Source organism: Stegastes partitus, unplaced genomic scaffold, assembly GCF_000690725.1.
Source record: "Stegastes partitus isolate 25-593 unplaced genomic scaffold, Stegastes_partitus-1.0.2 Scaffold853, whole genome shotgun sequence".
NCBI classification, from domain to species: Eukaryota; Metazoa; Chordata; class Actinopteri; family Pomacentridae; genus Stegastes; species Stegastes partitus.
The window spans coordinates 116,768-136,648 of record NW_007578584.1 but is presented as its reverse complement, the minus strand read 5'-3'; the positions used below and the strand labels follow the sequence as shown (position 1 = coordinate 136,648).

The window sequence follows — 19,881 nt, the reverse complement described above, 5'->3', positions numbered from 1 at the left end:
CCTTGAGCTCCAAGAGCACCATACAGGGGCATCATTCCATTTAGTCTTGTTAAAAAAAAAAAAAAAAGGATTCTCATCAGTTAAGCACAAATAGCTGCGCTCTATGAACGTTTAAAAATAAATATATCATAAGTGACATGTCCTCTGACCAGTGTCGCTTTGAGTAGCTGATTTAATTGTTACTCTACATCTCGTTTCGTACTGTGGAGACAGGCTACAAGAGGTGATTTAATTATACCAGAGTGGAGTTGGTCAACCAAACCATTGCTGTCGACCCTTGATCCTAAATGTCGGCGCTGTACAATCTCGTAACGCTGACCTACCGTTGTATCATCAAGAGGTTGCAGGTCTGACCTCGGTATAAATTTCCTAAAGGCAAAGACGTTGCCTTTTTACTAAACCTAAGTTTTATTACTGTATGTATGATTGGACTGCGCAGGCTCTGCGCTCAAGGGCACCCTCACGATTCCATTGTCATATGGATTGCAGGGAAGACTATTTTCCTAATGAAGGACTTGCTATTATTAAATCAGTTATGAAAAATACTCAATGGAGTGCTTAATGAAGAAATCCTTCATCTGATACCATGTAGCACGTGAGCGTAATTGTCCTCTAACTAGTGTTTCAAATACTCCCTTGGGCCTGTACTTCTGGTTGGAGGAAACTCTATATGAAAAGTACTGACCAAGGTTATAGTAGCCACTGAACACTAGACTGACAAGTTATAACCTGTGTGGGAAAAAAAAATATCCATACTGTAGCATGTTATTAATCCAGACTGAACCACTCAACTACTTATCATTGATGAGCTTTGTTTTCTGTCCATAGTCTCTGCAGGAGGACATTCCCATACCAGGGTCAGAAATGAAGCTCAGCTACTTAAGCAGCAGAACCCCAGGTTACAAGTCACTGCTGAGGGTGACCCTCACCCACTCCACAATCCCCTTCAATTTGATGAAGGTTCACCTCATGGTGGCTGTGGAAGGCAGGCTGTTCAGAAAGTGGTTTCCTGCAGCCCCAAACCTCTCTTATGACTTTGTGTGGGACAAGACTGATGTCTACAGCCAGAAGGTCTACGGCTTGTCCGAGGCATTCGGTAAGTGATTAAATCTAATATATTACACACAATGCACGTTTTCAAATATCCAGAACAAATATGGTTCTCCACTGCAATTTTTTTTTTCTTTGCATTTTTCCAGTTTCAGTGGGTTTTGAGTATGAGTCATGTCCAGACCTCATTCTATGGGAGAAGAGGACCGCTGTTCTACAGGGCTACGAAACCATTGCCTCCAAACTGGGAGGTTGGACTGTAGACAAGCACCATGCTTTAAATATCCAGAGTGGTGAGTCAACTAGTAATCCCTGTTTGAATTCCTATCCGCAGCACTTTGTTCATTAAAACACCTACACAAAAGATGATTTTATACAGCAACATATAATAATTTTAACACTCCCATTATTAATAATGTGTCACCACAGTTGGCATTGTGCTTGTTTTGCAAATTAGTTTTACTTTTTTTCCCCATTTAATTGGACAACAGCACAATGCGGGTCACCATTGTACAGTAAAATGAGAAAAAATGCAAATGTAATTTGATTTACATTGGAAAAGAGCATCTCATTTAACAAGCAGGTTTATTAAATTAAGTCTCGTCAGGAGTCGACAACAGATTTTGTGTAGTGGAAGTTTTAAATTTGCCTCTATTTACTATATTTTCCATATTTTTTTGTTTTGCAATGTGCCAGAGTGGTAGATAAGTGCCACATGTCCATCCGGTGCCTTAGATCAGGCTTTTAATGTAACACTAAACTACCTCCCTGACTCTTCCACTCTGAGGGCTTTTTTTTTCCATACAGCCGTGTCATGTACCCTTAGATAGAGCTGACTTTTTTTTTTTTATTATTACTGCCATCCGTTTTTTTAGGTGAGGGGGGTCAATTTTCTTATTGCAAGCAAATTACTCCTTAAAGGCAGCAGTAGGAATAACTTTGGGCAGCACCTGTCACTAGCAAGGCTTCACAGTCTGTTTGTGTCTGCAAGGGCTCATCAGAGGAGATGAGGCATACTTGAAAAGTGCTCAGGAAGGTGGCACTTTGATCTGTCACACTAAACCTGCTGAGTCTCAATGTGGTTGTCCAGAGAAGAGAGAGAGAGCGGCTCCTTGCCCCCTTTACCACCACCACCACCACCAGCACCGTCAATTCATCCACGCCCTCCCCACCCCCACTTTTGGCACCTCCATGTCTTGTTCATGCCCAGCATTTTTAGAATCATCCCTAATTTAATTGCTGTCAGACTGCTACTCCCAGCAGCAGCAGTCCCTAAGATTAAATCACGTCCCGGGAAGGGGATGCTTGGCTGATCGTTTCTGATAGACCAAATGTTGTGCTGCTCACAGAACCCAGGTCACCAAGTACCATTAGAAGCAGGAAAACTACCGCAGACATGCAGATGCTGAATTTCAAATATGATTACATTGATTGGGCAGCGGGAGCTTCTTCACATTTGCATATCTGAAAATTTTCCAAGAGTAGATTGGCAACACTAATGTAAAAAAAAAAAACATAGCGTGCATGTGTTTGCGTATCTGAAAGCCTGCACATGAACTGTACAACTCCCGCTGCTCTATTTCTGTTCGCTCCAAAGCTGTTGGAGGTAGAAAGGCAGGCACAATGCAAGTGCGAGTCAATTTTTTTTGTGTGTGATTGTGCTTGTGTGGTAATTTTCTAGCTCCAAGACATTCTCACTTGTGCCAAGGGCTTCTTGGGCCCCATTTTGCCGTGAAATTGCGCCTGTGTTTTCATCCGCTAAGACAACTTCTTATTGCAAACACAGGCACACGGAGCAGTTTTTTCGTGACTTCCGTTAATAGAGGTACAAATACAACCCTGTTTAAAAACGACGTCTGATTCCCATCTGTTTGTTGACCTTCACTTAATTGTTAATCTTTCATCTAATGTACCTTTTAATCTGGATTAGCCAAATTGAACCACCAGGAGTCAGGAGCTTACAAAATTAAAGCAATAAAAATGGCCTTGGTTTACTAAATTCCCCAACATGTTATAAAGCAAGATAACAAATATTTAGCATCCCATTTTAATCCTTTTGCGTGCCACTACACATTGTGTGCATGTTAAGCAGCATGGGCGTGTTAATAATGACATTAATCAAATCTTTTTTGGAATTTGCAAATACCTCTTTGCATACCAGATCAGAAATCTGTTCTTTATGGAAGTTTATTTGCACATTTCTGGAGGTGTAGATGGCAGCATCACGAGCATTTTTATTTTGTTGTTTAAGTTTAACTATATTTCATGTATATAATCAAATAAGAATGTCTGTTGTGTAAATTGGGAGCTGTTATCTAATGCAGTAATATGAATTGGATAAACAATTCACAGGGGTGTAATTAATATATGCACATAAATAAATCTAAATACAGCTGAGTGCGGTTTTTGTAATCGCCTTTGTTAAAAGTACTGTCACCGGTTAGCGGTAATAGGAGCACATTTAGTATTTCTGTGCTTGTATTGTTTTACATGGACAGACATTTTTCTTCCTGCTAAGACACAAATTCAACTTGAAGTGAAACATCATCTGCTATTGGTAACATATTTTAGGTGCTGTATATTCATTACTGGGGTCCTGTGTAATTATGCTAAAAGGCTTTTTTTTTTTTTGGGCAGTAAGCTGGCCTGGATGCATTTCCCTGGCTTATTTGGTAACTTTCAAAGAAGACTGGAAAAGCTGATTTAAGTGCCAGTTCATTAAGTCCACCTCCGACTAGAATTGCAAAAATTTGTACACATTTGCAAAAATCAGTATTAGTTGGCCGCGCCGCTTTTGTTTTTTGCATCCTTAAGTATGTAAAATAGCGCCCGTAGCTTTAAACACTGCTCAACCCAAACAAGATGCAGGTGTTACTTGTGTTTTTTTTTCCCCTCCTGTTCCCTCATCAGGTATTCTTCATATGGGCAACGGAGAGAACGTCTTCATCTCCCAGCAGCCTCCTGTAATCGGCAGCGTGATGGGGAACGGGCGCAGGCGCAGCATTTCCTGCCCCAGCTGTAATGGCCTCGCCGACGGAAACAAGCTGATGGCCCCCGTGGCTCTGGCTTGTGGCTCAGATGGAAGTCTGTACGTGGGCGACTTCAACTACGTGAGGAGGATTTTCACCACGGGAAATGTCACCAGCGTTCTGGAGCTCAGGTAGTAGCCTGCTAACGTTCGCTCAGGACCGTGAGCTCAGATGGGCTTGCACACAGGTCATAAACCACTGAGGCTGATTGAGATAGACACAAACGCCCTCAAGGCAAAGGATTGATGGCCCTGCCTCTCTCATTCACCTGTATCAGCTGGAGTTTGGTCCTCGGAGGGGCCGGAAAGGGTGCAATGGGGGTCCTAACAGAAGTTCCCCGAAAAGATTGATTTCTTTTGTAATATCAGCAAAGTGGGCTTTGAGTATATTTAAATAAATATATTTGTTTTTTCATGATTCTTCTTCAACTAATCCTTTCCTTCTTTTTTTTTTTTTTTAACACTGTCTGCTTGCGACTAACTTTTCCTCTCCTTTCTCTTCCTCTCTCATTTCTGCTGCTTTTGGCTTTTGACTTTGACAGGAATAAAGACTTCAGGCATAGGTAAGCTATAGTGTATTTGCTTGAAATAATATAGGAAAAGGTATAGTCCAAATACTTGGTGTCAAGGTGACCTTTTGAGCCTGTTTCGGACTTGTGAACGGTACAGTCTGCATAATTTTTATCTATATAAAGGGCGAGATTTAGTGGTTTATTACCTATGTCTCCTGATCTTACCTAATCTCTTGATTCAGAGGCGTGCTTACATCTCGACATGTGATTGCAAAGAGAATATGCAGCCGATGGTGGAGTGGAGGCTGTACTTTTTTTTAGTTAAGAACAGGAGTCAAATAGTGGCATTGTCAGATCTGCTGCAATTAGTATTAATTCCCCAGACATTTGTAAAGCATTAAACATATTTATTAGTATGTTGTTTAAAGTATCCCGTTAATTAATTCCACAAAATGATTTTTGGAATTGTAAATTGTTAATGAATACCTACAAATGAAAACAGTTGTTAGCAGAATTTTGTAGTCGTTAGAGAATGCATAGTTTATGGTGCTTTTGAATTAAATCGTATTAGAAAGTTTAAAAAGCAAAAAATTTACACATGAAAAAAAAAAGAGAGAGAGAATTATCTGTACCACATAATACAGATTCACCAGTAACTGCAGAATTAAACTGAATATAATAAGTTTCGTAAGGGCTTTATGTACCTACCAAGGTGAGCCTCCCGAAATGGCAACTCAGTGTAGATTTTATCAGTGGCTTAAGATACAGAGACCTCATTTTCCATGACAGGAGGCAGCGAGGGAAATCTCTGTGTGCTGTCTTTAGATACCATGTCTTTGGCAAAAGGCTACTGATTGATTTTCTATCACAGGGTCATGACTTTAGCCGGGAAACACGTAGTCAAAGTGAGCATGAAAAGCCTTGTGATGCTGGTCACTGGCCTTTGTTTTCAAGAAATGGCCACATTACCAAAAACACTGAGAATCTTCCTGTTCTCCTTCCTGCCTGCAACTAGCTGTACACTACTTTTTTTTTTGCTCATTCTTCATTCCTCAAATGTCTTTATGCATAACAGAAATGTGTTTTTATGCTTTCATACACTAACTTACACATCCCGTACACACATACGCTCCGTTTGGTAGAGCAAGACTAAAGAAACGTCAAAGCTCTATCCCTTTGGTCTCAGTGCTCCAGACACATTTGCATATTAAAAAGGAGATTTATCCAGGAAAACACAGCATGTGTCTGTATAAAACGGGTGGCTGCCTCCTGTTCATGTGTGAGCTAGCGATAGGAGTAGGAGGTGGGTGATCTCACTGCAATGCTCATTGACCCCCTACTAAGGATGTCCCCCGTCCACTCCAACCATTTCCACGACAGCATGCAGCAAAATCCAATTATCTTCTACAAACTAGATGTTGTCAGTGAATATAGATGGAGTGTGTGGCCGTAGCTCAAGGTCAGGGAATAACAGCTCATAGTTTCGAACACTATGGGGGACCAACACTGTTCTACATGCAACTAAGAGCTGATAAGGTATCAGCCGATTGCACATGGCAGATAGAATGCAAAGCAGAATCCAGTTATTGAGATTTGCCACCGACCTACTCTAAGACAACAGCGGTTTGTACAAGCCAGCCTATTGTACCTGTAATGTACTGTAGACCAGCAAGTCAGTCAACTTGGTCCGTGGACCGATTGTGACATGTGTGCCCGAGGTGCTGTGCCCTGTCATCACTGATTCATTGAAGGTCGATTGTCATTTAAAATTACGTACCGGAGATGACAATCCCACGGACCCACTTGTCTTCCTTCTTGTTGTATTTTAAAAAATGTAGGCTTTGGCACTGTCATGCACAACCATAAGCCCTAAAGGAACCCTCAAGGTTATAGTTGAAATACTGTCTTAATCCACTTTGAATGACACCCTGCTGACAGGTTTTTCCATAATGCTTATCAGTTCTGGCAGAAGTGTGCTCCATCCTGCCCTGATAACTTCTGGTCATCTTTGAAGTGGCACATAACCACTACACTGCTGGACAAGTTACTATTTCCTGTTTATTTCATTTTCCACCAATAGTCCAAACGTGCTCAATTTACAATGACTTACCACTGCAAAACCAACAAATGTTTTTTGTAATGATGTCACATTGTTATTGATATATTTTGTGACTGAATTAACAAATACAACTAATTGAATCATTCAGGTGTCACGTGTGGAGAAAAGACCTTTAATCCAAGTGCTATTTGTGCCATGTGCTATATTCAGGAAGGCACAGACAAAACTGCAAAGTCACTTTCAAAGTAACATCAGTCCTGCCTGGAGTCTCTAGCATCCAGCAGGGTATAGTAAAGTGTCATTGGACTTGGTGTTTTTAGTCGCAGCCTGTCATGCTTTGATTTCTCAGAGTGCATTATAAGCAGAAGCAGGTTTTTAATGGAAATAGTTCTGTGTGTCACTTCATTTGTACTACTATGGATTTGTGTACAGCTGTCTTTGTTTCCTGTGTTCTCTGACACCTATCCTGACTGGAGTATACCAATAGATTGCGTTGCATCCCGTCTCAGCAGGACTGGTTATATTTGGTTCTATTGTCTGTCTGTCAGGTTGGGCAACCTCCTGTGGATATGAAGGATTACTTTGTTGACTTGGCTGGGAATTTAATAGGATATTTTTCTGTGCTGGAATATCTGCCTGATGGATGCATAATGTGTTTGGATTGTTGGTTCAGCTATGCATTTGCGTTTTTTCTAAAAAAGAAGAAGTCCCAAGAGAAATGGAAAACATACTTGTTTGTAGTTCTCCTACAGCAGCCTCTAAACCAGGCCACCGCCATTGTGTGGATGGTTTTATATTGTTGTTTTCAGATGATATCACAGGAATTTGTGGGGGTCAGTAATGGGATGGTAATTAGGATTTCTGTCAAAGGAACCAGTGTTCCCCCAGTGAGACCCACTGGACCCTCATTTCGCTTTGTTTTCCTAATTCTGCATCTCAGTCAACATCGCCACTGTTTGAATAACTTCAAAGAGGACTATACATTTACAGTAGTTTCTCAAATGTCCACCATGTGTAAATCTACGGGCACATATTCGGATGAGTGGCATTCCCAGGCTCTTCTCACAACAGGGATTTCTAACTAAGCTGACTGTATTGTATATGAGTTCTAAGCTCCACCATTATGTCATGTTTAATCTCATTTTATTTTTCCATGTTTAATCTCATTCTATTTTTCTTTTTCCATGTCCTGGGTTTAAACTATAATTGTGCCCAATTGACTCTCTAAATGGCTTTTGAATCCATTTTAATTGTATTACACAATGTTCTTATTGAAAGTGCTGTAGCCCTTCTAGCTTTATTGACTCGAGCCTCTTCCTCTCTTTTCCCTTCACTCAGCAACAGCCCCGCTCATAAGTACTACCTGGCCACCAGTCCGGTGAACAGCGCCGTGTACCTCTCGGACACCAGCAGCAGGAAGGTGTTCAAGGTGAAATCCCTGAACGTTGTGAAAGATGTGGCCAAGAATCTGGAGCTGGTGGCGGGCACCGGTGACCAGTGTCTCCCGTACGATGACACCCGCTGCGGGGATGGAGGAAAGGCTGTTGAGGCCACTCTCACTAACCCCAGAGGTAATGCACAGAGGGTAATACAATGAATGTAGTACGAAGCATCTCAAGAGATTTGTCTCTTTTTTTTGCAAGTGCACTAGATTTTTGTTGACGACAGCAGTCCCAGAGGCAAGATCAATACATACATAAATTCACATGCAATGTAGTCACACGGTCAATTCTCTTCTTTATTTCCATTAACTGCATGTATGTAGCTAACTAGCTAGTTACTTCTACACAATTTTTGTACAGCATGGCTCTCTGTGAGTTTTCTGGGGTCTTATGTTCCTTCTTGTTTCCATATTTGGATGATGCATTAGTCATTACATCTCATGCTTACTTTTTGTCCTCCAGAGGGACGACATGATGAGTCACACGTGCTAAAATATCGTGTCCCTAAAATGTGCACATGTACAGTCCAGGTTTGCACTGAAAACAGAGCGGTTTCCCTCCAACTGCTGCAGAAAAGATGCCCATAGCTGCTTAAATATTGTTCATCAGACTCTTAAATAGTAGGAAATAAAGCAGAGAGCTTCATAGCTGAGATTAGTATTCTCATCTTCATTTTAGTTCGAGGCTGAGCGAGCAAGAGAGAACGGCACTGTATTGATGAAATTTTTGTTGTAATTGAATCAATACTTACAGTACCCTTCATCTACCCTGATGTTTCTATTGTTCTGAATTATTGATTAAAAAATCAATCCGCACATTAGTTTTCATTGTCAGGGTTAATCTTTAATTTCACTGCAGTGAATAATCCTTAATTGTCACACAGTAGTGCTCTGTCCTCACATTAAGTCACAGATAAACACAATAACTGATGGATATTTTCCTCTTCTGCTCATCCCGTGACTTTTTATCTGCAGGCATTACGGTGGATAAGTACGGTGTAATCTTCTTTGTGGACGGGACCATGATTCGCAGGATTGATCAGAACGGTATCATCTCTACTCTTCTGGGCTTCAATGACCTGACCTCCGCCCGACCTCTCAGCTGTGATGCTGTGATGGACATCTCTCAGGTACGACCCCTCTGACCTGCTCAGCAGGCATGTGTTTGCCTGTCTCTCAGCTCACACCAGGCTCCTTGAATGACCATGGTTTTCAGGATGCTTAAACTCCCATGTGGGTTTTTCGTTTCTGCAGCTGGTTTCTGTAGCCTGGACCGAGTTGCGCCTCGGTTTAGAGTTGGTCTGCAGGACTTTCTCAAAGATTTAAGATTCACCGAGTGTACTAAGGCAGAGGAAGACAGAATTTACAGGCATTTAGCGAAATACTGTTTTCCTGTTTTCACTTAAGATAATATCAGCAAATGTTTGGACTTGCGATTTGTCAAACTTTTTAAATTTTAACATGCTGCACCCAGTTTTTTGCAAAACCTACGTCTCTGACCTGAGGAGGATGTCAGATCCATTCAACCATCGATGGTCTGAAATGCACTGAGATGGCAGGGCTTCAGCGTGCAACCATTTTGGTCACAGATGCAACCAAAAATCTGCCAAGCGAAACTAAACATTTTCATTGGTCACACCAGTGCACTTGACATTTACCAGGTCTGTCTGTCCGTGTGTGTGTGTGTGTGTGTGTGTGTGTGTCCGTCTGGGCGGCCACCCAGGTAGACACTCTTTCAGCTTAGGCAAATCTTACATTAGAACACCTTATTTCCATCTTTCCAAACTAGTTTTTACCCACGCCTGTCTCACGTAGACAAACCTATACCCACAGGGCTGCAGTGTGGACTTCGCAGCTCCCTTGTAGCATCTACCAATGCATGTGAGGCATTTGGGGAACACTGGTAAATTGTTGTATCTATAGACAGCCTGCATGTGTGGCATGAAGAGGATGAGTTGTAGCTTCAGAAAACAAGCAGAGTTACTCTCTCCCTTTCTGAACTGCATGAGTTTCTTAATGCACGTCGGTGACACTGTTATTCCTCCCACCACAAATACATTCTCAGCCCATGGGAAACAGTGAGATTTGATATAACGGCCAACCTTATGTGTTGCATTTATTCCAAAGAGTGCAGCTTAACCATGTCAGGAGACAGTGCTTATGCTGTTGAAGCATCGGATGAAAATGTTAAAAAGCACAGTGTCTCGAAGAAACTTGTCCTCTGCTGTGTTAGGTACATGGCGGACAGATCAGCCTCCCTATCCCCAGTGTTTAAGTGCCGAGAGGTGTCAAAACCAAAGCAGGTTTAATATAGCATGTGTTAATAAATGGGTTAAAGACATTTATCTGCACCTTTATTGCTGTTCACAGTCATTTACATTATATATGAAGAAACTAGCTTTGTGTATGGAGCTGACAAAAAAAAGATAGCAAATAAAAATGTGGCTTTATTTTGGTGCAGTAAAAAACTTTTGGTGCAGCTAAATGATTGCAACAGCGTTAGCCTGGAGGCCCTGGATGGATTCGTTGGTCCAGAGTTCATGAGAGCAGCGATAAACGCAGCTGTGCCAGTGAAATACAGAATTTAAATCACCTCATGGTTAATGAGCAAAAACAAATAAAAAATGAAAATGAGCAGTTAATTGGACTCGGTCCAAGCTTGGTAATTTGACAAAAGCTAGAAAAACCACAGTACAAAGCTATGCTGGAACCAAAGGTGGCACTGTGGTCCCAGGAGCTTCACCGTCTCTGTCAAGTGGCCGCACATCCCCAAATACAGAGGGCCCGTTGACCTATAGCTGCAGGGGGATGACGAGGATGACCTATAACCTCAGTGGCCCTCGATTCATGCACGCATGTTCACTGATGCACGGGAACACATGTACACTCACACACACACGTATATGTACTGAACAGAACCCATCCCCCGGGCAAGGACACTGCACTGAGGTCACATCACTCTCTAGCTCGGTGGCTTCCCTTTGGAGGTGACAAGACAGACTTTTTGCGTAGTCTAGCAGCCTTTACATGGCTGTTTTTCCTTCTGTGCCGTACCGCCATAGAAGTAATTATTAATCCACAAAAAATTAATTATTTGTTTTGTGTGTTTTCTACATTATTGATAATTGTTTCAGTTTGACTCTCATGAATAGAACATTTCTGGGCTTAATTATATAAGACTTGATTGATGTCTCCGCCCCGCTCCATGTGCATACACTAGTTTGTTCCTTGCCCCGTCGTGTGTGTCGTCGAGTACGACTACCAAACAGGTCCTGAGGGGGCCTCCGATGCCAGTGGAGAGAAGCTTTTTGTGTGTGTGTGTGTGAAATAATGTATTCAGTGGAGGAAGCAAAGCCTCCAGCTGCCTATTTCCAGCCCCAGGGGAACTCCATCCCCCTCATGACCCCTGCTCGCTGCTCCCTTACCTCCTCGCACACAAGCGCCTATAGATGCTCACCATCCCGGTTCCACAGGCACGAGGACACTGGCAGACTGACTGCAGCTCCACAATGATGACAAATCACACAAGCATTGCCAGAGACACTCAGACAGTAAAAAGCATCCATTAAAAATTCATCCAGAGCACATAGCTTCCTACTTCAAACACTCCCCAACCCCTCACTTAGACCGAGAGTTTCTCTGGAGAAGGCTCATCACAGTGGTCATTACTTTTGCTGTACCACACCTGTTTTGGGCTCGAAATAATGTCAAATTTCTGTCTCCCCTCTGATGAGGTCATTGTTATCTCGCTACGCCATCTGTGCAGCGAGCAGACTGCAGCGAAATTCACTCTTAATTCGATGTGCGGCTCCGTAACCTTTCTTTCTTCCAACTTTTTTATTATCATGCAAAGGACAAGAGTTTGACCTCATTCAAGAATCTTTTAATTTGTTTATACCGAGGTCTTAGGTCTTCGCCGTTTCAGAAATCCGTTCCGTTTTCCGTTTCAAGTCTTGAAAAATCTTCACTCCGTTCCCCGCTGAGTTCAAACTTAAACAGAGGGAAGCCATGTCTTAAAACAACATATTTCAAGGCATGTTAGCAGCTTCAGAAAGCTTTATCGAGACTCTGACTGTGACATTCAATTCAAATCTGAGAGGAACTTCAAATAATGACATATTACTCTTCTTCAGACAGGCATCACGCTGCTACAAGCAAACTGTGGAGTGAAGAGATTGTTAATGGAAAATGTCATTATAGTTCTAATACAAGTTCAAACACATTTAAAAATAGTTGCGTGTTGCGGCGGTGCAAATCCGTGGCTTGCTTCCTCGGCCGATGCCCACATTTTTTATTTTTTATTTTTGCTGGTGGCGGCTGTGTCAAGCAAGCACTACTGACAGCTGCCCCACTGTATAAAAGGGAGGGTGTGATCGGGTTACAGCATATGGGACAGCAGCTCGGGAAATATCCCCTCATCAGTCAGAGTGGCGTGAAAACCTCCTTACAGGCAGCTCCCCCGAGCCACTCCACACTCTGGCTCATGAAATATTTAACCACCAGTGTTGACAAGAAATTGGTTTTAAGAAATTGAAAGTCTCCCCTTCATTACCCAAGTAAATGCATTTTTTCTGCTCACTGAAAGACGACATGTATCCGCTGCCAGTCTCCTGTTTGTTGTATTTGGGTAAAAGATAGATCCTGTTAAATAAACCTCTTCTGTTTCGTGGGGGGATGATGAGAGGTTTATGGGATGTGTGTGCGATGCTCAAATCTGTTGTTTTTCAGTCAGAGGTGGACAAGTGTTGCACTTGTAAAAGAAAGGCAGGGATTCGAGGGTATGACCGATGCCAAGAGTGCAGCAGCGTTCGAGTAATCACCTCCACAGAAGTGCCCAGTCAGTTTAAAATCAATAACTGCGTCAGCGTTAACGTCGAAATAAGAAAATCAGGAACACGATCAGAACTTAGGAGCAAGTTAAAGGCATATTATGAGTGGTAGTCTTTTACTAGAAATTGCTAGCTGACTGCTCTGTGCTCTGTATAGTGTCACATTTCATGTTTCAAGACCTGTGTTTTGTTCTTTGTCATGCACAGCAGCATAAAAGAAGTTAAATCTATTGGGTCTAAGTTTTTCTTTGAGGCATGTTAAGCCTGCAATTTTCAAGCTTAGAATTCGGAAAGTGGTCTTTTAAAAAAAAAAAGAAAAGAAAAGAAAATACTAGGCTGCTTACTGAATGTACCATTTAACTGTTGTTCACAGAGAGTATAAAATAGGCCAAATAGCATCTATACTATTGTCCACTTTTTGCTGTGATACAGACTCCCACAATACCCTCGTCGATCTGTTTCTTTTAGCTGTCGACTCACTCGCCTTATGCAAAGAAAACAATAAATATTAAAGAGTATAATGTAGTATGCAATGCAGCAATTTATTTACCGCCTAAGTATACACAACCTGATTCCCAGGAGGTTTCTCTTGTGTAGTAAAAAAGTATTTTTTGCAATTTACATTTCTGGGCCACTATGACGAATTAGTCAACCACGATAACTTTGTTCCTGTTTCCCAGTTGCAGGACGAACTACCCAAAATAATGCTAAGGCTGCTCTCATCTAAAAGGTTGCTCAAATCTGAACCTGTCTTTGTATTTTGGTCCAGGTTTTAATCAGTCTCCTTTGTTGGAGCTCCAAGGCTTCTATTGAAATATGGCACTTCATATTATGTTTCTAAGAGATCCCACTGGGATCATAAGTGAGAGGGAGACCGGTAAATTGGATGAAGCCAATCATTCCAATTTGTTAAAAGCCTGATACATTGTTAGCAGAACAATAACTCATAATTTAGAAGGCCAGAGACAGGCTAGGCTTTCATTTGGTAAGTGTGCTCCAGTTTCTTTTCAAGGACTCGTGCAATCTCTTGTCATTACAAAATTAATAACCTAAAGCAAGGAAAAACCGAGACTTGGTAGAGGTGAAGGATGCACAAGCCTCGTCCTTAGGTGTCCATAGTTCCATGATCCATTGCATTGCGCTTTTTTTCAGTTAATCTGATCACTTGAACGATCTCTCCTCATGCTGCCCTTCCCCGGCGCCATTGTTATCGTCTTTGATCTTAAAAATCATGTTTTTGTGTTTCCCCTTTAAACAGTACACCAGCTGTTATTTTTCTCCTTATCAGATAATGAATTGTTTCAAAAAATGTTCTTGCTTCCAGCTTAAGCTATGAGATAGCCCACCTCTTTCCCAACAGCCTGTCTTTTTTTTGTTTTGTTTTTTCTAAGCAGTTTTAAATGATGCTTCCCCTTCAGGGACTGCTTCCGTCAGATAAAGTGAAAACTGTGTGGATCAATAAGAGCATGGTCTGTTTTTGTGACCTGTACCTGATATTTCTGCTGTGTTTCTTCCTCTTAGGTGCGTCTTGAGTGGCCCACAGACCTGGCAGTGAGTCCCATGGACAACTCCCTGTATGTCCTCGACAACAATGTCGTGCTCCAGATCTCGGAGAACCATCAAGTCCGTATTGTGGCGGGCCGTCCCATGCACTGCCAAGTGCCTGGGATCGACCATTTCCTCATGAGCAAAGTGGCCATCCACGCCACCCTGGAGTCGGCGAACGCTCTCGCTGTTTCTCACAATGGCGTTTTGTACATTGCTGAGTCAGACGAAAAGAAAATAAACAGAGTACGACAGGTGTCCACCAATGGAGAGATCTCCCTGGTTGCAGGATCACCGAGTGGCTGTGACTGCAAGAATGATGCCAACTGTGATTGTTACTCTGGAGATGAGGGCTATGCCAAGGACGCTAAGCTGAATGCGCCCTCTTCTCTAGCAGTATGTCCAGATGGAGAGCTTTATATCGCAGATCTTGGCAACATTCGTATTCGCTATGTGCGAAAAAACAAGCCCTATCTGAATCCCCTCAGCATGTATGAGGTGTCCTCTCCCATTAATGACGAGCTCTATCTGTTCGATTCCAACGGCAGCCACATTTTCACACAAAGTCTAACCACGGGAGACCACCTCTACAATCTTACCTACACAGGAGCAGGAGATATCAGCAGCATTACTGATAAGAACAAAAACACTGTAATCATCCGACGAGACACAACGGGGATGCCTCTGTGGCTGATGGTCCCTGACGGACAGACTTTCTGGTTCACCATCGGCACGAACAATGCTCTTAAAACGGTTGCCGCCCAAGGTCAAGAACTGGCGGTAATGACCTACCACGGAAGCTCGGGACTGCTGGCAACAAAGACAAATGAAAATGGATGGACAACCTTCTTTGAGTAAGTAATGCTAAACGTTTGTTTATCATCTATATACTCCAAAAATCTGAATCCAAGTTGGTCTAACGACTGATTCAGCCAGAGAGGGCAGCTAACAGATCTGTTGCATCTTTTAAATCCAACATGCAAGACATGTTTGTAACATCTGAACTAAAACCTCTGAACTTGTTGTATCACGAAATGTTAAGATGCTTTACTGAGGGGATGTAGAGTTGAAGAGCTCTTTGGCATCTGAGTTCAGTATTTTGGCATATGAGCTACCTTCTTATGTCTGGATGTCTGTGTCACTCAGAATACAAGACCTGTGGAAGTATGGGTGTAATCCTATTTGCTCTTATCATACCAAATAGGATTACTGGATGATATGTTACTCATCTGCACCCTTGCTTGCAGTGACAGACTGCAGACCATCACTCGTCTGAAGTTGCCGGGTGCAGGAACAACACGGTGCATATCTGCTGGCAAGCAGGCCCGGCAATATAAGCATAATAGAATAGCCAGAGGTATTAATTGATTGAGGCAAACCACACATTGTGCGGGGAACAATTGAAAACACTCCCACATGCTTCAGCATTTGAGCTTAGGATTTCATGTTCTTGTGACTTGTGTGGAGCAATCTGTCCCCCAGCTTAATATAATGTACCGGGGGATACTGTGCTAACTGGATGTCATTCCAAAAAGTGTGATTAAGCAGATTGGCTGGTCAGACATCTGTTACACCTCGCTGGAGGAATATAACTCTGACACATAATCAGACGCTCTGTTTAATATGAGCAGACATTTATCACCTGTGTTTGATTTGGTTGTCATCTGAGACGGTTGTGCTGAAAAAAAAAAAACCCGATGCAGTGGAAATGGCACTAATGCAGCCATGCATAGGTGTTTCTCAAGGTAGAGTGAGTTGCCTACGGCCCCAACAAATTCAGTGGGTGGTTGGAATTCTGAATCATTTCTCTTTCTGTAAAATGGCTGCCTTTAATACCAGCTCTCACTACAGTCTTTCCTGTTATCTAAAGAAAAGGCAGAGATTATATAGCACCAGTGACACAACGGGATTCTTAGTTATTATTAAATACTGTATTTCCTACAAGTCTCCCCGAAGAATAGAAAAAAATAAGTGCAGACTTTTCCGAATGTTTAGATCTGTATTATTTAATAACAACATGAAGTTTATTTCAAGGAACTACAGAGACTGTGACGCACAGTATTCTAGGAGTGGATTGTTTGTACTGTACATTAATTCATCATCGGCTCCACGAGCGATGCAGGCAAACATATGAAATAATCAAATTTATGTGCTGTGTAATGAACTGTCTGGTAGTTAACTAAAAAAAAAAAAACGGTGACACTATGATTCATAAAATACTCAACTTGCTCATTTTAATTAAAAATGCCTGCAACAGTTCATTAAACAGCCTAATCTTTAAAAAGATTCCAATTAAACGATTGTGTCTTCATGAGGATCTAGTGAAAGCTAACAAATAAATTGTTTGTAATTGTTGCCCACACCCAAACAAGTAGTAGTCACTGGAACTAAACTCATGTGTCTGTCTGTAATGAAAAAGGAAATTAAACATTATAAACCTGTAGTAACTTATTAATAAAGACACATTGACCCAACAACACTGCAAAAAAAAATGCAATCCATAACCAGGTTTGGAGCGTTCCAGTGGGATTTTTTTCCCTTTCGAAACACACACATGCTGGCATGGTGCAAAATCCTGTCGAACATATTTCAAAACATAATTACGTATTTAGAAACATGTTGGACAAAATGACGATTATTCATTATTTAGTTTCCTGTTTTGCTCTCTTTTAAATGAAGCGGCGACTTCGTATTTACCTATAAGCCAACCAATGCGTCCGTGTTTCATTAAGACCCAATAAAGACTGTTTGTTTTTCTTGAATAATTAGCTTTGAAGGTCACTCCACCACCTGAGGGTCAGAACCATAATTTGCTAACATCAGATCCTCTATTTCACTTCGCCCAACAAAGTGCAATCATAAGCATTTCGGCCATATTAATTAATGCGTCCAGTAGTCTATAGATCAAAATGAATTTCAATTAATGCAGGAAACAATTACAAAGCAAAGGACTGACTGGGAAACAAAAGATACCGGCTACGCTGCCTTTCTGCCGTAACCTCCTGCACCCTCATTCACTGTGACATTTCGTCTGCTGACCTCCTAATATTTTCCTTGTAGTGATAACTACTCATGCGCAGGGGTTACTGTAAATCTATTAAATCACATTGAATCCTGAAAGACACCTAATTATTCTTTTACCCTCCATTTAACAAGCTGATAATGTTTTTTTATTTAGTAACGAATGCACGTAGGCCGGTGGGCTCAAGCAAATGTTCTTAAGTTCATTTAGAACATCAATAAGTCACCAGTCACGTGTGTTCTGAAATCTTCAGGCAGCAAGAGGAAATAAAAATAGGAGAACGCTGCATAAAACAGAGGCTGGGCATGCTTGAGGTGATGCTGATGTGAAGTGTTCAGCCTATTGTTGGGCCACAGCGTGAAAGGTCATAGAGCTAGCATGTGACACAGAGGTGATGCGATCCAAATAGACTTGTGGCCAACCAGGGGGAAAACGGTCCTCTCCTTCTGCCGAGCAAGCCTGCCCCGGCATACCCCTCGCGTCCAGAGAAAGCAAGCTAATAGGCAGCTGAGCTGAAGCAGGCCGGAGCCATTAGAGCTCAGCGGTGAAGCTCAAGGAATGGAACTAGCTCAAGGCCCTAATTGAGACGGAGAGAGTTTGGGTCAGTGATCAAGCTGAGGCATGTAGTGTTTGCTCTAGAATGATACTTCTGTCTTGTGGAGTCACTCATTTCTGCAGAGGTAGAGGCAAGCAGGAACACTTTGTCAAATGGATTGAACAGTTAAACGTGTGGACAGCGTGTACCTTGTCGCACTTTCGCTGCAAAAACTTTGCACAATGAACTCGGAGAGAATGTCTTGCTGATAAAATATAAGCAGTATCTAAAGAAATCAAATGCTTAGATATAAATTACTCTGCTATTTAGTATTTCCTGAAGTGGAAGACTTGGGCTGAAATGCATCTATGAATCGCAGTCCTTCGTACAGTTGAGATCAGATAACATTTATCTCTGGGAGATGATTCCTCTCCCACTCTTCCTTTCCATATTGGATATTTGAGATGGCAGCGCTGAGGAAATATCTGTAAACCAGCACCCGCCATCTCATTTATTAGAGGCTTTATTATGGCAGGCAGCAACATCGAAAAGGGCTTTCCAATCTGTATTCAGTGCACAGATAAAAGTCTTCATTCTAAGTAATGTACCGTTCACTCACTCCCATTCTGGAACACTGGCAATCTGAAAGATTTCGAATTGTTCAATGCTGATGTGCTCTCTGAGCAAAATGAAACAATCTGGCCACTCATGTTCGTGTATGTGATGAACTGACTGATTTGTAGGCTCGAGGGATGCTGCATCTCTCCAAAGAGTCGCACCTCACTGCTCCTATTTCATAGACTGTATAATGAGATTAGGTGATATCACTAATCTTTTAAGCTAATAAGCACTTTTCCAAATGTAAAAAGGTGAGTGCTTTCTCATCTTGGTCGTGACAGTTTTTCCCCGTCAATACTTTTTCTCTATTGCGTGCCTCCATCCTTTAAAAGTTACTCACAGACTGAGAAATATTTATATTAAGGTTCCATTCACATGGTGTTGAAAGAGCTCGAAAAGTCCTAACCTGCTCAGCTTGTTGGTGCAGCCGCATGAATCAAGAACTACGGGCAGATATTGCACACTTTTTAGAAGTTGAATTGATTGTGCTTGAAAGATTAAAGCTGTTAGTTTTGAGTTTTATTTCCTGAAGCTGTAAGCACTGATTTACTGCTGCGTTTATTGCTTGTCTTGATACATTTCCACAATTTGTGACACCAAGGAAGAAAGCTTGGACTCCCAAAAAACACTCCTCATCCCTACCTGCAATACCAGTGGGGTCCTGGATCACTTTATTGACAGAGAGCATCTCATAATCGCAGATGATAGAGCAGCTCGTTAGTCACATTTATGTACCTACATGCATTTATGCATACCTGACCTGCATTATGATCGCTTTCTTGTGATTTAACAAATTTCAACGAGGCTCCATCAATTTTTCACGTCACAGCAGTGTTTGTGATTCTGCCATAGTTAACTGTTTTTACACTCTTTCAGATGACATCTCTGCCTTCTTTGGTTCACATCAGTGTGTTTCTTTGTAGGTATGACAACTACGGGCGTCTGACTAACGTCACTTACCCCACGGGCCGAGTGAGCAGCTACCGCACAGACGCCGACAGCTCGGTCCGCATCCAGACAGAGGGCTCCAACAAAGAGGATATCACCGTCACCACCAACCTGTCAGCCTCTGGCACCTTCTACACTCTTATGCAGGGTGAGTGTCTTTTTACTGGAGCTCATAAGTGGAGCAGGTAGTTTTTTGTAAGGTATGTCGTGGTGCCAGAAGCTTTAACTGCGCTTCAGAGAGGAATTGTTTATGTTTTTGGTTCTCAGATAAAGTTGGGACTAGATGCTGTGAAT

The 19,881-nt window shown here is 42.0% G+C and overlaps 1 protein-coding gene across 1 annotated transcript in view; it reads left to right on the top strand.

Moving 5' to 3' along the window:
- tenm4 (teneurin transmembrane protein 4) overlaps window positions 1–19,881 on the top strand; it is a 114,556-nt gene that overhangs the window by 76,061 nt on the left and 18,614 nt on the right. Inside the window, exons 18-25 of the mRNA XM_008293040.1 lie at window positions 829–1,096; window positions 1,200–1,343; window positions 3,961–4,210; window positions 4,621–4,641; window positions 7,988–8,220; window positions 9,066–9,220; window positions 14,441–15,318; window positions 19,563–19,735. Coding sequence (XP_008291262.1) covers window positions 829–1,096; window positions 1,200–1,343; window positions 3,961–4,210; window positions 4,621–4,641; window positions 7,988–8,220; window positions 9,066–9,220; window positions 14,441–15,318; window positions 19,563–19,735 — 2,122 coding nt within the window. The remainder of the gene's footprint in view (window positions 1–828; window positions 1,097–1,199; window positions 1,344–3,960; window positions 4,211–4,620; window positions 4,642–7,987; window positions 8,221–9,065; window positions 9,221–14,440; window positions 15,319–19,562; window positions 19,736–19,881) is intronic.